Source organism: Psammomys obesus, unplaced genomic scaffold, assembly GCF_907164565.1.
Source record: "Psammomys obesus unplaced genomic scaffold, mPsaObe1.curated_primary_1811, whole genome shotgun sequence".
Lineage (NCBI taxonomy): Eukaryota > Metazoa > Chordata > Mammalia > Rodentia > Muridae > Psammomys > Psammomys obesus.
Window position 1 is genome coordinate 33,009,876 of NW_026587216.1, and position 16,478 is coordinate 33,026,353.

The following is a 16,478-nucleotide window of genomic DNA, read 5'->3' on the forward strand; positions in this document are numbered from 1 at the left end:
AAATGTGGATTTAGAAACTTCAGACTGGTAGTCTTTCATGTGTCTACCTATAGTATTTCTCAATAGTTTTCTGGATAGATAGTGGTATATCAACAGGAGCCAAGAGTAAAAGATCTAGGAACAGAATTTGATCAAAGTAATAGTAAATCCTATGATAGAAGAATAACAAATCAGAGTTGGGTTCTGGGCAGTATGTTAAAACCAAGTGAGATGTGTGTGTGTCAAAAGACAAAGTCACAACAAATTTGGTGTGAAGATCTTTTTTGGTGATCTGTACTTGTGATTCTAGACTCATTCTGTGAAATGGAATCAGCATTCCCATCAGCCAAAGTAATGAGGTCAGCCTTAAAGTTAGGAAGAGCTGAAAAAAAACAAAAAGAAAATAATAATAAATTGGCTCTTTCAAAGTGCCTTTTCCTTTGAAGGCAAACCCAGAGGGATCTTCTCGTCTGGCTAAAACTGACCTAATTGGAAACGTGGCAACCATTTCTCTGTCTCCTGGCCCGTCTGAAGGTTTCAAGAGTAGCCAGGCTGGAACATGGTAGCACAGGGTGTCAGCATGAGTGAAGCGAGCCCTGCTCGGCCTGTCGTCAGAGCTCAGTCCAAACCAGTGGACAAATGTCAGAAGTCTGTGTCTGATGCTTGTAACAGACAGAATACCAGCTATCACACTGAGGAGCACATATTTAGCTGAGACTCTGCCATGCAGAGTGGCTACAGACTAGCAGATTGCATACAGGGAAATACTTCCAGAGCCATGGTACAACAAAGCAAATGTAACTGAGAAGAACTGTAAATGGGTCTGTGGTTTGGATCTCCCTGGGATGTGTCCTTTCAAATGCCTTCACATTCTGGTCTAACTCTGGAGAGCTACAAGCATCCCATGGAGGTAGGATCCTGTTTCTAAGAGTCTTTTAGTCTCTACCCTTCCAATTTCTTTGTTTCCCTTCCCTGGGACCTCATCTATGGTTCAACATCCTCATGAAACAAGAATCTATGTCTTGGCCATAAAGACAAGAGATTTTTTTTCCCCTCTGTGTACTTTATGTTAATTATATAGATTATATTGTAAGTATATGATTCAATAATGGCTATTTTCAAAAACTGGAAACTATATAGCTGTAATAAAAATAAACAGCTGCTAATGAAATACAGTCATCCTTAAAAACTGAAGAAAATTCAAAGTAATTTTACTAGCTAATTATAGCTGAATATTCTTCTGACTAGTGATACCACTTTTAATCCAAATTAATAAAAGACTGCAATCAAAACTAAGAGTATGGACTGATGAGATGGCTCAGCAGGTAAAGGCACTCGGCCCCCCCATACCATACACACACACACACACACACACACACACACACACACACACACACACTGCCTCACCTACAGAAGATAAATAATAAATATTTTCTTAATTAAGAGTTTGCCCTGACATTTAGATGAACTTTTGAAAGATTTTCTTAAATGTCAGGTTCCTAGGAATTTTCTGACTCTGTTAGCCTTAGATCTTAATTGAGATCTGAAATAATAAGATACCATTAGTCTTAGCCCCCTTTCCTCGGGCTGGTTTTATGTAGGGGGGTCCCTGCAAACATTACAGCTGGCAGAGAAACGATCCATGTGGGGCAAGACTTTGTTAGGAGGCACTGGCTCAAGCTTCTGGAGCCTGATGCTGAGCAGTTTATTTTTGACATATTTAAGCGCAGTACAACTTTGGGGAAAAAAAAGTTTTCTCATGACAGCAAAGCTGAAGGCATGACTACACTGAGACTCTTTTGCAAAGAACCTGCGACCTCTTCCCTAAGAATGGCTTGTACTGACTGAGAAACAATGCATGGGAGCCTGGGGGATTTGGGTCAGTCCTGGCTCGAGATCTCTAGGTTACTACATCAAATCCCAGCTTTTGGGGCAGAAAATAGGTGTAAAGCCATCCTAGACAGAGAAGCCTCTGGCTTAACACTTCTGGTTCCCTAGTGCTATCTGAGCACAAGGACCTTGTGCCCTCTGCCATTTTGAAATGCCGTAATCATAAGTAAAACATCCGAGACTGTCGACATGGATTTTACATTCATCCAACTACTCAGACTAGACTCTTGGACTTGTTGTGCGTATGTGAGGGATGCTTTGTGTGACACGCAGTTTCTTCCCAGTAGACAGCAAAATGGCACCAGGCACACAGGGAAAGAGAACTAGAGTAACAGGGGCAAGTAGCATGGCTTCCATGTGACTGAGAAAGCAGCAGTAGTAATGAAGCATAAATAGAGCATTCTTGCGGATATGAGGAAGCCGCATGAAAAGGCATACAAAGTTCGTTTGGTTAATGTGGTGGTTTGAATAAGAATGCCTCCACAGGCTTACATATTTTAATGCTTTGTCGTTAGAGAATAGAGCTCCTTGAAAGGATTAGAAAGATTGGGAGGCGTGGCCTTGTTGGAGGAAGTATGTCACTGGCTTTGAGCCACCAAGCCCAGTGTCTTTCTTCCTGCTTCCACGATGCTAATGGACTAAACCCCTGAAACTGTAAGCAAGCCCTCAATTAAATGCTTTCCTTTATAAGAGTTGCCTTGGTGATGATGTCTCTTGACAGCAGTAGAACAGTAACTAAGAGAGTTAAACATAGCATATAGTAGTGCCCAAAACAAGCTATGTTAAGATATATACCCAATAGCATGTTGTGGATAGTTTATAAATATGTAAAATTTTAATATATACTATTAAACTTCATATTCACTACTAACTCATTTAAAGTATTTATTCTTTATCTCAGCTGATAATGGTATCACATACCTATGATTTGAAAGGATCTAGTGTTCACGGCCATTCTGAACCATATAAAAAGCTATGATTTTAAAAGAGAGGCACTTCTTACATATACCACTACATATTTGGTTGTTTTTTTTTTTCTTTTATTGAAAATGATTTTTTTTTCAGCTGGTTATTGCAGTATACACCTTTACTCCCAGCACTCTGGAGGCAGAGGCAGGCGGACCTGACTTAGAAGCCAGCCTGGTCTACAAAGTGAGTTCTAGGACAGCCAGGGCTCTACAGAAAAACCTAAAAAAAGAGAAAAAGAAGATACATTTTTCAAATTTTTTCTGATTACAGTTTTCCTTTCTTCTACTCCTTCATGTTTTCCCCAACCAATCCTCCATCCAAATCCACACTTTTTCTGTGTCTTGTTAGAAGACAAACAAGTATCTAAGAAATAAAAAATTAAGATAATATAAATCAAAACCAAACAAATTGGAATATAACCACACAAGCAAAAGAGCCAAAGGAAAGCCCTAGGAAATGCTTAGAGATGCAGAGATACACATGTTTGCACACTCAGGATTCTCATATAAACCTAAAACCGTAAGCCATAATATATATACAAAGGACCTGTACATTAGAAAAAAAACAAAAAACAAAAAACACTCTGACTTAATATTATGAGGCACAGAACGTCCAGAGATGCCATTCAGGACATTTTGTGTTGGCATCTTCTGGGCCTGGGACCAATCTTTAAGAGTAGTTTGTTTTCCCAGTGAGACTCCTTTGGAGAAAACAAATTTTTCATTTGCAATTGGTTATTAACTAGAGATAGCTTCTGGGTTAGGGATGGGGATGTGTGTCTACTTCTTTCAGCTCTCGGACCCCATCTGGCTCAGATCTTCACAAACCCTGTACATGCTGCTTCAGTCTCTGCCTTCATATGGAAATAGATAGTGTTGATTTAGAGAGCCTGTTTTCCTTGATGTCCTCCATGCCCTCTGGCTCTTACACTCTTTCTGCCTCCTTTCCACGGGATTCCGTGAGCCCTGAGGGGAGGGATATCCCTTTTAGAGTGCCCTATGGTATCTTACTCTTTGCACAATGTCTGGCTTTAAGTTGCTGTATTTCTTCCCATCTGCTGTAAGAGGAAGCAGCTCTGATGATGGGGGAGCAAGGCGCTGATCTGTGAGTATAGAAGAATGTCATTAGAAGTCAAGTTACTGCTACATTCTTAGTAAACAGTTTTTAGGTTTTTACCCCTAAGTCTCTGGCCTATATAGTTTCAGGTTCTCGACCACCCAAGCAGTGTTGGGTATGGGTGCCTTTAAGAGGACCTGAAATAAGATCAGATGTCAGTTGATTACCCCCACAAGCTTGTGCCACCTATTGTACCAGAGTGTCATAGAGGTAAATCATATTCATAGACTGAAGTGTTTGTAGTTAAGTTGGTATTTACCTTTCTCCCTTTGTCAGCATGCAGAGCACATTCCACTACCATGAATACTAGCCTGTTGCCAGCTCACCTTCTCTGTGTTCAGTGAGTTCTATAGGTGTTCTCTTCAGCAATAGCACCTTACCATCAGTTTATTGAGAGCAATCTATCGCCTTGACAATACCCTGTGTTGGAGGTTTCCTTTAAATCCCCTTGGTCCAACCTTGTTAATTAGAAACTGCCCATTCCCAGTACTAGAAGCATCATTTGGTGTCAAGAAATATCCAGGTGGCATTTTTGTCCCCCCCATAATTTGGCAGTTTTGTTTAGGTCATACTCATACACGTATATTTTGTAGGAAGCTTCTACTATATTAGGTTTGTCTTTTGTGCAATAATGTAAGACACCTTGTTCTGCCAATTATGAATAGTCATAATGAATTCCAATAAATTTGAAAACAAGCTAAAATAGTTTCCAAAAAGCAAAAATGTCATACTGATTTTGAAAATGGAATAAACTAGTAAAAGAACAGGTACCAAAGAAGAAATTGTGGGCTGGATAGCTGTCCCGGTGGGGGGGAGTGCTTGCTGATCTTCCAGAGCTTCTGAGTTCACTTCCCAGCATCCACCTCAGGAGGCTCACAACTGCATGCAACTCCAGTCACAAGTGATCCAGTTCCCGCTTCCGACCTCCACTGATACCTGCACACATGTGGCAAGCATACATGCACACACACACACATACAAATTTAAAAGAAGTAGAAGAAGTTGAAGAAAGTGAATGCATGGTCAAAAAGCCACTTCTAAAAGATTCCAATAGTTGTACAAACACACTCTACCAAATCTTCAGAGAATCAATAACTACCTTAACATGATGATAGGTAGGTAGATTGGTGGGTAGAGGTGGGTGGATAAATAGGTGGGTAGAGAGGTGGGTAAGCACAGGTAGGTCAAAGGATGGGTAGAGACAGGTACACAGGGACAGATGGGTAGAAGGCAGCTAGACTTTAGAGTTCTTCATAAGATGTCACCAAGTCAATTTCATTCACATAACAAAAGAACAGTAATTATTAAAGGTCCTAAAATAGAGTTTTCTTGTTTAAGTACCTGAGACTCAAAATTAAGAAATGTGTTTGCATAATTTGATTCACTATCTAAAGAAGATGTTTAAATTTTCTTCTTAAATCATATGCTTAAATTTAATAGAACCTAACATTTTTAAACTTAAAGAAATTTTCAAGCATAAGTAAATAGAAATAGTTTAATAGGCTCTATGTGTGAGCTAGACAATGTCAGCAATTGTCTATGTTTGCTGCCTTTGTCACTGCTATTGTTTTCCCAGTTAGATATCAACCCAAGTGCCCAGTGCCACTGCTAGACAAATACTATAACCTGGGCCTTCCCCAGCCCTGACACTGACTTCTTTCCAACACTTATGTCTTTCACCACTTCTGACTTGGCTCCAGTGTTTTACCACAGCTCATCTGGGCATGGTATAAATGACCACTACCCATTTTAGCACTTCGCAGTTGAGCAAACTTATGCCCATTAATTGAGAATTTTGGAAAAGTTGTTAGCACGTTTTTTACAGAAATAGCATGTACTTATGTTCACTTATTTCTAGAAGCTTGGAATGACTTAAGATGTCAGAATTGCCAAACCATATATACAAAATTCTGGGAAACTGTACAAGAAGTGCTAATAACACAGGGGAAAATTAAACAGGTCATGCTGCTAAATCAAAACTCCACAGATAACTGAGACATGAAACCCTGAGAAAGAAAAGGTGAGAGAATTCATCCTAGTACTTGAGAGGCAGAGACAGGCAGATCTCTGTGAGGTTGAGGCCAGCCTGGTTTACAAAGAGAGTTCCATGACAGCCAGAGCTACACAGAGAGACCCTGTCTCAAAAAACCACCACCACCAATAAATAAATAAATGAACAAATAAACAAATAGAAAGCTAATATCATAGAAGTACAAGTACAATAAAATCTATAGAGAGAGAGATTACACTCAGATATATATATATATATATATATATATATATATAGAGAGAGAGAGAGAGAGAGAGAGAGAGAGAGAGAGAGGTATATAACACACAAATATACACATGTATATGTTCATATATATATATGAGTGTGTCCACTTCTTTTTTGTCCCTTATTAGAAAAGAACAGGCTTCTAGGAGACAACAAACAAATGTGACAAAATTAAATACAATAAGATGAAGCAAGATCTATTACATAAGTCAGACAATGCAACCCAACTGTTGTAGAATATTTGATCACGCTGTAAACCTCGAGATTGTGTTATTTCCTGGGGGAAAAAAAAGCTGTTTCTAGTTGTAGTGTGGCTCAACCCTAGCACACACCTTTAATCCAAGAGCTTTCCTTTTGAATATTATAAATAGGATTAAATAGGTCAAGAGGCAGAGCAAGCAACCAGTTGATAGGAATTTAACATAAGATTATTTAAAAAATAGAGAGAGAGAGAGAGTAAGAGGGAGTTAGGAGGACAGATAGAGAGACACACAGGAAGTAGAAGGGAGGGACATTCAGTTTGAGGAGTTTGTTTGAGATGGAAGAGTTAGGAAAGGGGGCATTGCTCCTGGGATGTCAGTTTAAGGGGAAGGTCAACTGGGGGCTTTCTCTGCCTCTCTGAGCTAGAAGGCTTTCATCCCAGCATCTGGCTCCCAAGTCTTTATTAGTAAAATTGAATGATTGAGATTTTGTTTAAAAACACCCAACAAAAGGAAAAGAGCCCCCTAAGAGCAGGCACAAGAATCTGAGACCACTTGTTCACACACCCAGGAGTCCCAGAAAAACACTAAGCTGAAAGCTATAATACATACACAGAGGACCTGGTGCAGACCCGTGTAGACCCTGTGCTTGCTGCTTCAGTCTCTGTAAGCTCATATGATCTGTTCTCAGTTGATTCATACAGATCTTTCACTTTTTTGCTTAGAGTTATCCCCAAGATATTTCATATTATTAGAGCTATTGTGAAATGAGTCCGAGGAGGAAGGCTAGAAAAGGGAGATCTGTGGTATGCACAGAGATGGGAAGGGCAAGAAGGTTTGTCATACGTGTTCTGCTGCAGAGCTGGGGATGAGACGGGGGATGTAATCTAGGGGAAGAGAAGAGGAAGAGAAGATCTGCCAACATACCTCTGTTGACATCTACTTGAACAGAAGGCTTTCAAATTCATAATAAAACATTGTCTATATATTTCATTTTTCAACAACCATCCAAAAAACATCTATCTATTAGTAGATGAACAAATTGTGCTACCTGCATACAGGGGGGCGCCACCCAGATTAATATACAGTCATCTCATGAGTAAAAAGTAATAGACATTGCATGCTTCTCTTTATACAAATTTAAAAAAAAAATGCTTATCAATGAGACATGAGAAAAGACCCATGGCAGGGCAGGGTGATGGTCAGTACTGGCACCTCCTTAGAACTGTCTTGCCTTGTGCCCTGCTCTTCTGCAATAACATGCGGGTAAAAAGCTACGACCTGGCCTGCACCAAGTGGCTCACCTTTCAGGGGTCCCTGCTGGGGTCCAGCCAGGGATGAGAGAGGAAGACAAGAGCAGAGGATCAGGACACAATTACCATCTTGATTGTGACAGTGACTTCACAAGTATATTACGCGTGTCAGATTCATCAAACTATGTGCTTTAAACATGTGCACTTAATTGAACCATCAGAAAAATCTTGAATAAGCAGGTTTTTTTTAAATGTGTAAGAGCAAATTTTAATGGCTTTAACATTTGACTGATGAATGTCATATTTAGTCTTGCCTACCTTGGGATATTCTCTAATGTGTGCTCATGAAGTCGAGATTCTTTCAGGTTTTACAAGAAATAGGTGTGAATAAATAGAATATTATAACTTATGACCAGGGGTGTAACTCTATCATAGACTGCATGTTTGCTATGTGTAAGGCCCTAGCATCACATACAGTGAACATCTGTACACACACACGCACACACGCGCACACACACACACACACATAATAGGAACCCAATTTACTCCCTGCTATGTAAGTAGGAGAATGGTTGCTTAACTTACAAAGTTATCTTCGAAGCCTCCAGTATATCTTAGATGTTCTGGAAAGCATTCCAGTGTTCATATTAAAGAGAACCATGAAAGGGCTGGAGAGCTTGCTCAGTAGTTAAGAGCACTTGCTGTCCTTCCAGATGATGTGGGTTGGATTCTCAGCACTCATATGGCGGCTCACAACCATCTTCAACTCCAGCTCCAGGGGATCTGCTGGCTTCTCTGACCTCCTCAGGTACCAGGAACATAGGTGATGCACAATATACATGCTGGCACATACACATAAAAATAAAAAATTTAAATTTTATATATGGTACTTCCTTATTTCTTAACCAGTGAAATAAGACATATGTTCATACCTTTGAAAGAATCAGGAGAGACAAGTGTAATCATTTTTACAAGGTATAATCATGTAGCAAACTAAGAGTCTCTGGAAGGATTTCTAAAGCCATTAGATTAGTTAGATCAGTACAGTATTGTTCGTTTTCTTAAACTACCAAAACAAGAAAACACAGAGAGGGAGTGGATGCAGCAGAAGTGGCTTACAGCAATAGCAGCATTGTCTGAAAATCACTCAAGAGTAAGTCTACGAAAAATGTGCAAGAACTGTGAAAAGAAAACTAAGATTAGACATAAAAGGGCCTTTTGGTGAATTGGTATTTCATGCACTAATTAGGTAGACCTGGTGTTGTGGAGACTAAGTATGATGGCCTGGAAACTCTCAGGCACCCTTTCTCTGCTGGAGTCATGAACTAGACCCATGATGGGGCATGACGGTGTTCAGCACATCTTCCTGGCAGAATCCCTGCCTCCTGTCCCTGCCATTCTTCCATAGGGTGCAGGTACACAGTTGTCAGCTGGCCCGTGGCAAGTGGCTCCCCGTTCAGAGGCACCTACTGGGCTCTGGCCTTCTCATCTTCTAGCTGGCAGCCTTTCTTTAATAACATGAAGAATCCAGTCTTTGTTAAAGGCCTTCAAGCAAAGCTCTTGCCTGAGAGTCTCCTCTGCTTGCTGTTGGTACTCTTTGCATTCAGCCTAGTCCCCCAAATCTCTGTCACCACCTACTCCATCTTCTCCACGGTTGCTCTGGATTAAATCAACAAGATGTCCTCCACTCTGTACCAGGCAATCACTTCAGTCCTCACACTGGCCAAAGTGATTCTTCGTTAAAAACAAGCAAACAAACAAAACCCACCTTTCTTGAAAATTATGTGTGAGAATCCTTCCTCTTTGTGGGATGCAACTAAGGTGCTTTTTTTTTTTTTTTTTTTTTTAAATGAGGAGATATTATCAAACAGCTGGCGAGAATCCTCTTGTTTACCTAACTAGAAATCAAGGGTACAGAGGGAGCTCTTCATGTACGGGGCTTGGGTCGTCTTTGTAACTCTCCATGTTTAACAGTAGGCAGTGAAGCGGACAGGCAGAAGCAGCAGTGGACAGTGCCCTCTGTTGTGACAGCATGTGTGCAGGTCTGGCTCCTCAAGCTTCCTCAGCTGTTGGTAGAACTAGTGTTACAACGCCCAAGCCTGGGGTGTCAAGGACCCCTGGTTCTAAAAACTTGACATAGCTCTTGCGCTTTTCCAGTTGCAGCCTATAGTTTTTCTTCCCTGGTTCTTTATAGCCTCTATCCTTTAGTCTGAAATTCTCTTCTACTCTCTTTTCTTCTTCTTCCCTCCCTTCCTTCCTCCTTGTATCCCTCTCACCCCCTCTCACCTCCTCTTCTTCTTCCCCTCTTATTCCTATACAGGATACTGTTTTACACAGTTTGCTTGCCTTAGCTGCTCAAGCTGCTGCCCACAGTTGCCACCCTTTGCTGCTTCCGCTTCAATCTGCAGCTGGTCTGGCAGCTGGTCAGCACGGCCGGCACTTGAGTTCTCCTTGCTCAGCTCCACATCTGCTGCTTATCAAGGCGGTGTTCCTGTACCTCTGCCTCAAGTAGCACAACTGTTTCTGCTGCCCCTGCTGGCTTCTTTGTGTTACCAGCTCAGCCTTGGTCTCCCAAAACGTAGGCAAGAAGAAATCACAGGCCTTTGTTGACACAGGAGCGTCTCCTCTGGCTCATTTGGTGAGCTGAACTGCAGGGTTAAATAGCCGCTGAATGGGGGTATGCACCGGTCCTATCAAATCCTTCATGCACACAAAGGTCTCTGTTTCCACCAGTCATAACATTGTCCTTTTGCACCAGTCACAATCATCCCGTGCTTGGCCACCAGGAACATGAGTAGAAATGGATTCAGATCCTGCTAGAATTTGCTGAGGTATGTGGTTGCAAAGAGTGAAGTGCCGACTGTTAGAAACGGTTATGGTTGGGGCTGGCCCTTCAGGAGAAGGAGCAACAAGTTGAAGTTGTTTCCTAGGCATTTATTTCAGCAAGCAGTGTCTTCACAATTGCTAGTGTTAGTCTAAGGGTGACTTAGCTGGCTGCTTGATTGACAGTCTTTGGCCGAGGCACGCAGGGCTGAGGAGAGAGTTTACATTGATGGGAGCAATTGCATGCTGGATTGGCAGAAGCAAGCGAGCTTCCAGGAGGCAGCCCACTCATTTTTGCATGGCTGACAAATGGGTGTATCCCTGGTGTGGGCAAAGCCCCAAAGATTTTGTCTCAAGACTGCTCCTTGTTGCTATACAGCCTTTCCATGCTTGTCTCATATATCATGCACGGCAGAGACCCTCACTGCTTATTGCTTCTCTCTGTTAGGCAGATTTCCTGCAGATTATTTTGAAGATGTGCCTTCATGGCAGTGCTGTTTAAATGAACTGATGATTTTGTAATCCCTGATGACAATTTTAAAGAATTTCTGACTTGATTCAAGAACTTTCGAAATCCTCCTGCAGTAAAGCAAAAACTGCTAAGGAGCTCTGTGGACCTCTCTATGTCACTTGATTTACACCAAGAGGGAAACAAGATTGAAACAAATTAATAATCAAGGAGATACATTCATTCTAGGTTTCATCCAAGGGTAAGGCTGAGGTGTACACCACTATAAGAAAGACCATATGAATATAGAAGCAAAGAATAAATGCTATACAAGACAATACAGACACCTGTTTCTTAGAAAAACCTTGACATAAGAAAAAAACTTGCTTTGAACACATAATGTACATTTGAAATAAGAAAAAGATAAAACTTCTGCTTTGAACTCATAATGATATATAGATAAAACCACTGCTTTAAACGTACAATAAACAAAGTAGCTGGTTAGATATTAGGATCAATAGTCTTATTGTGATCCCCTTTTATCTAATGATTGTATCTATTTTTAAATGTTGTAATTTTTTTCATACATAAAGAACCTTTGTATTAAATAGTACAAAAACCCAAGACAGAATCAAACAGTTGTTGAGGCCGCCCGCTTCACCCAAAAATGTGTCTGCCTAAGTGTCTGTATGTACATATTTATATATTTATATCTGAATGTTTACATATATGTGGATGAATGGTGTCTTTGGGAGCTTCCTTCTTTGTCTCTTGTTTGTATGTGTGTATTGTCTGTCTGTATGTACATATTTATATATTTATATCTGAATGTTTACATATGTGTGGATGAATGGTGTCTTTGGGAGCTTCCTTCTTTGTCTCTTGTTTGTATGTGTGCGTGTATGTATGAGGTTCATAAAGACATGCTTGCTTTGTCTGCCAAGTGTGTATATGTTTTTGCATGCTTCTAAGTTTAGTAAGTGATAAGCAGTCCAGAGTGTTATGAGGACTCTAGCTTCCAGCAAGCCGCTGTTCGCTGCTGAGCCATTCAGTTTCGATGCCACAGATGAGCCGAGAACGCAATGCCTGGTGTTTCTACCCTGGGGACAACTGAGAATCTTTCTGTCTTGAAACCATCTCCCAGTGGTATCCGTAGAATATGATAGAGAATTTGGCAAATATCTCTACCTCCCCCTTCTGACCAAGAAGGCTACACAGGCTTGTGGCCTGCTCAGACCAGTCTGAGGTGTTATGGAGCAGCATCTGGGTATTGTGAGCATAAAAAGGGGTGGGAAAGGCCTTTGCTGGTTCTCTTTTGCTATCCTAAAGCTTACATGCCAGGCTAACTGAAAGAAACCCAGATGCCATTCTTCATAAATAAGGAGGAAAGCATGAGTTCAAGGACAGCTTGAACAACATACCAAGACCTCATTTATAAATGAATGAATGAATGAATGAATGAATGAATGAATGAATGAATGAGTATGAATCCAGTTATACATAGGATTATATCATAGTCAATGGGAATAAACAATTCTAATACTTATTTCTAAAGTCCTATTTAAGGTTGTGTGTGTGTGATTTTAGCTTTCAATTAGCCCCATCAAGTACTGAATGATAGTTACCAAAAGCAAAGTTGGATATAGCAATCTCTTGTGCTGCTTTATGCCCACCTGTCTGCTAATCTTCAACAACAACAAAAACCAGGTTGAAGGTCACAGATCTGTTAGATGGCTTTGAACCCATGAAGGTGGGAAAGAGCGCCTTCCCAGGGACTGGGCAGACCTCAGGCTGGCTCTAGGCCTGGCTTCCTCAGAAATACTAAGCAATTGCTATACAGTAAGCAGTGTTCGTGGTGCTGTCTTGCTTCTGGGGAGTTAGGGTTCTTGTAAAATGCCGAAAAGCTAGTGAAAGTGTTCGTAGTGTGCACGGATGTGGCTTTAGACCTGAGCCACGCACCACCACCTCCTCCTCTTCAGGGGCTGGGGTAATGGGGCTGATCTTTTTGGCATAGATCGTATCCACCCATCTCTGTGCTCAGACTCCCGGGCAGTGTGGTTGTACAGTTTTTTGTCGCTCTCCTATGCTTTAGTCCAGAGGGAACCCGAAGCTGGGAAGTGCTTCTGTGGTCCTAACTTAACAGAGACCTAAATATGCCTCCCTTGGTACACTACCGAAGGGAAAGCCTGTTCTCCATTTCACTCCTGGAGCTTCCCACCATGTCCCATCCAAGCCTAAGCACATCTCACCAGTTTCCGAAAATGGCCTGGGTATTGTCACGTGCCATGTCCTCTGTGCGCCGAACAGATGACTGCCTGGATCTAAGTCGCAGGAGCACCACATCCTAGTCTAACTGGTCCTTTTCTTTCACAGCCTGTGGGATCCGAGCAGACCGAGATGCGGATGCGACAGATGTGCAGCGGAAGTGAGACCCAGGGTTCCATCCCGAGCCAGCAGGGAATGGGCAGCCGAGGCTCCAATGCTTGCTGCTTTTGCTGGTGCTGCTGTTGCAGCTGCTCTTGGTAAATTAGGGGCTTTTTACTAAGGTGCTGATTGGGAGGGGGCTTTTGAGGACAGCCCATTTATGAGACATATCGTACCTGGGGTTTGGTTTGGCTTGCTTGTAGCCCAAGCTGCCCTCAGAACCTTTGTCTACGGTCAGGGAGGACCTTGAACTCCTGATCCCCCTGTCTCCATTCCCCACGTGCTAGGATTACCAGCATGCGCCATGTTTGTCCTGTGAATGTTTTTAAAAGCTACTATGTGCCTGTGAAAGACATATATATATGTATATATATATGCATATATATACATATGTATACATTTTATATATATATATATATATATATATATATATATATATATATATATAAAATGTCTATATCTGTCTAACTGTTGAGAAAGTTATACATACTTCAGCTGAGGCTAGCATAGATTAACAAATCAGAGAACATGAAAAACAGTAGGAGCACATGCTAACGTTTGGGTAGAACCTTTTAGACAGCTTTTAGACAGCTAAAAGGGCCTTTTCTTTTATTTAATGGCTCTGTGGTAGAGTTAGAATTGGAGGTGTGTCTGTAAAACTAGAGTTATGAAACCTGGATTTTTATCACCTTTTGCTTTCATGTTGTTAACTTTGTTTTTTTTTTTAATAAGATAAAACTATGTACTTAAAATAGAAACAGAAAAATTTTAAAAATATCTAGACCACATTGCTCATTAAAGAGAAATCCGGAAGGATGTAGGTTAGTGAGATGCTCAGAAGCTTGAGTGTCAAGTGTCTGTGTCATTGGCACACAAGGTTAGGCTGAGTGCCAGCAAAACTTGGCATCACTTAGAAATGTCAAGTGTATCATGACCATTATTGTGCATGTGTGCGCTCACACGTGATGTGTGTATGTGGGCTTGTGTGCCACAGCCCATATGTAGAAATCAGAGTGTAACTTTGGAGTGGCTTCTTTCCTTCTACCCTTACATGGGTTCCAGGGATCAAATTCAGATTCCCAGCTCTAACAGCCTTTACCCACTGGTATCCAAATATAGGAAAGAAGATTTATATATGTGTTATATACAAATCTACCTTAAAATGAAAAGCAAGGCCAAGCAGGGTTGTATAAACATTGTCATGCCAGCTCCTTGGGAGGCTGAGGCAGAAGGTTTTACCAAGCCTCAGAGTATTGGAGACTGAGGCTAGCCTTGGGCAACATATCAAGTTCTCATCTTGAAAACAAAATAACGTGAGACCCAAGATAAATTCCAAGTGGCTTAAAGGCCAAGAAGAAAACATAATATACCATCTTTATGACGTTGATATTAAAACCACAGTTTCCCCTCCCTGCCCTCATGTCCATTTCCTTTCAGAAAAGGGCAGGCCTCCCAGGAATGTCAACCAAACACGGCATATCAAGTTGCTATAAGACTAGGTACCTCCCTTCCTATTAAGGGCTGGATGAAGCAGCTCAGTGGGAGGAAAAGGGTCCCACGAGCAGGGGAAGAGCCAGAGACAGTCCCCACTCTCACTGTTAGGAATCCTACAAGAAGACCAAGCTGCACAACCGTAACGTATTTGCAGAGGACCTAGGTCAGGTTCCCTGATTGTGGATTTAATCTCTATGAATCCCTATTGGCCCACGTTAGTTGATTCTATGGCTGTCCTTGTGGTGTTCTTGTTTCCTCTGGCTCCAATAGTGAAAGGGGTTACTTTTTAAAAATAAAAACAATGGCTATAAAGAAAAAATTTTCCTGGGGCTGGAGAGGTGGCTCCGAGGTTAAGGGGACTAGCTGCTCTTCCAAAGGATCCAGGTTTAATTCCCAGGATCTCTATGGGAGCTCACAAATATCTGTAACTCTCGTTCCAGGTGATCCATCACTCTCACACAGACATGCATGCGGCAAAACACCAGTGCACATAAAATAAAAATAAATAGATAGAAATATGCTCTATAAAGATGTTTAAAAAAAAAAGAAAAAGAAAAACAAAATCCTAAATTTGGCATGGTGGCTATAATTCCAGACCTGTGTCCCAACATCTTGGAGACTGAGGCAGGCAGATCCTTGGGACTCGCTGGCCAGCAAACCTAGCTGTAGCCAATGAGAGACCTTTTTTCAAAAACAAACAAACAAAAACCCAAGGTAGGCAGCTCCTGAGAAATGCCACTTGATTTTGTCCTCTGCCATCCGCGTGCCCATACACAGCTGCATGGGTACCACACACACACATACATGCCCACTCACACATGTGTGGGTACTGCCACACACATACCTGCTCATAAGAACATGCATAGGTACTCCACTCCCTTCTGAATGTGTATGTAGAAATCCACCTAAGGTTAACGGTGAAGCCCATGCAGAAAGAGTACATCTGTGAAACTTTGCCATGGGATCCATCTCCATGAGAAAAAATGGAAAGTAGCTCCCTAGTCCACAAACAGGAACTAGGTGGATCCATGCCTCACAGTGGCTTCATGCCATTGTCATTTCAACTCATGTGCTATGGGGGTGGGGGTGGGGGGAGCAATTACAAAGCATCGGATAGTGTAAAATAATAACTACATAATGTCTAAAATGTATATGCGTACATAGTAGCGTAAGAGTGGATGAGATGATGGGCAAATTAAGCTTGATAATTATCTCTGTGGTAGAAAGTACGGAGAGTCCACGACAAAGTTGGTGTCAGCTGAGAAAACTTTTTTATCCAAAATTAATGGACTCATAATTATTCCAAAATATGTATTGTTTTCACATCGATGGAAAACAACTCAATTTCCTTAACATTTTTCTCCCTTAGCATCCTTTTCAGATATGTATGTGTAGGTGTACACAGTAGAAAGGCAACTAGTGATGTTTTCCTAAGCCTAATGACATTTCTCTCAGAACTCTAGTCCAATATAAAAGGAAGCTCTCTGATTTTTATTCTCTAAAATATGAACTTTTTAGCCACCTTGAATTGCTCCTGTAAATAGCATTTCACATGTAAAATCAATAAACTTATTTTTTTTCTGTAATGCTGGAGGAGGTCCACTTTC

The 16,478-nt window shown here is 41.3% G+C and overlaps 1 protein-coding gene across 1 annotated transcript in view; it reads left to right on the plus strand.

Moving 5' to 3' along the window:
• Rgs20 (regulator of G protein signaling 20) overlaps positions 1 to 16,478 on the plus strand; it is a 75,426-nt gene that overhangs the window by 45,213 nt on the left and 13,735 nt on the right. Inside the window, exon 2 of the mRNA XM_055603366.1 lies at positions 13,327 to 13,475. Within this exon, the coding sequence (XP_055459341.1) occupies positions 13,327 to 13,475 (149 nt within the window). The remainder of the gene's footprint in view (positions 1 to 13,326; positions 13,476 to 16,478) is intronic.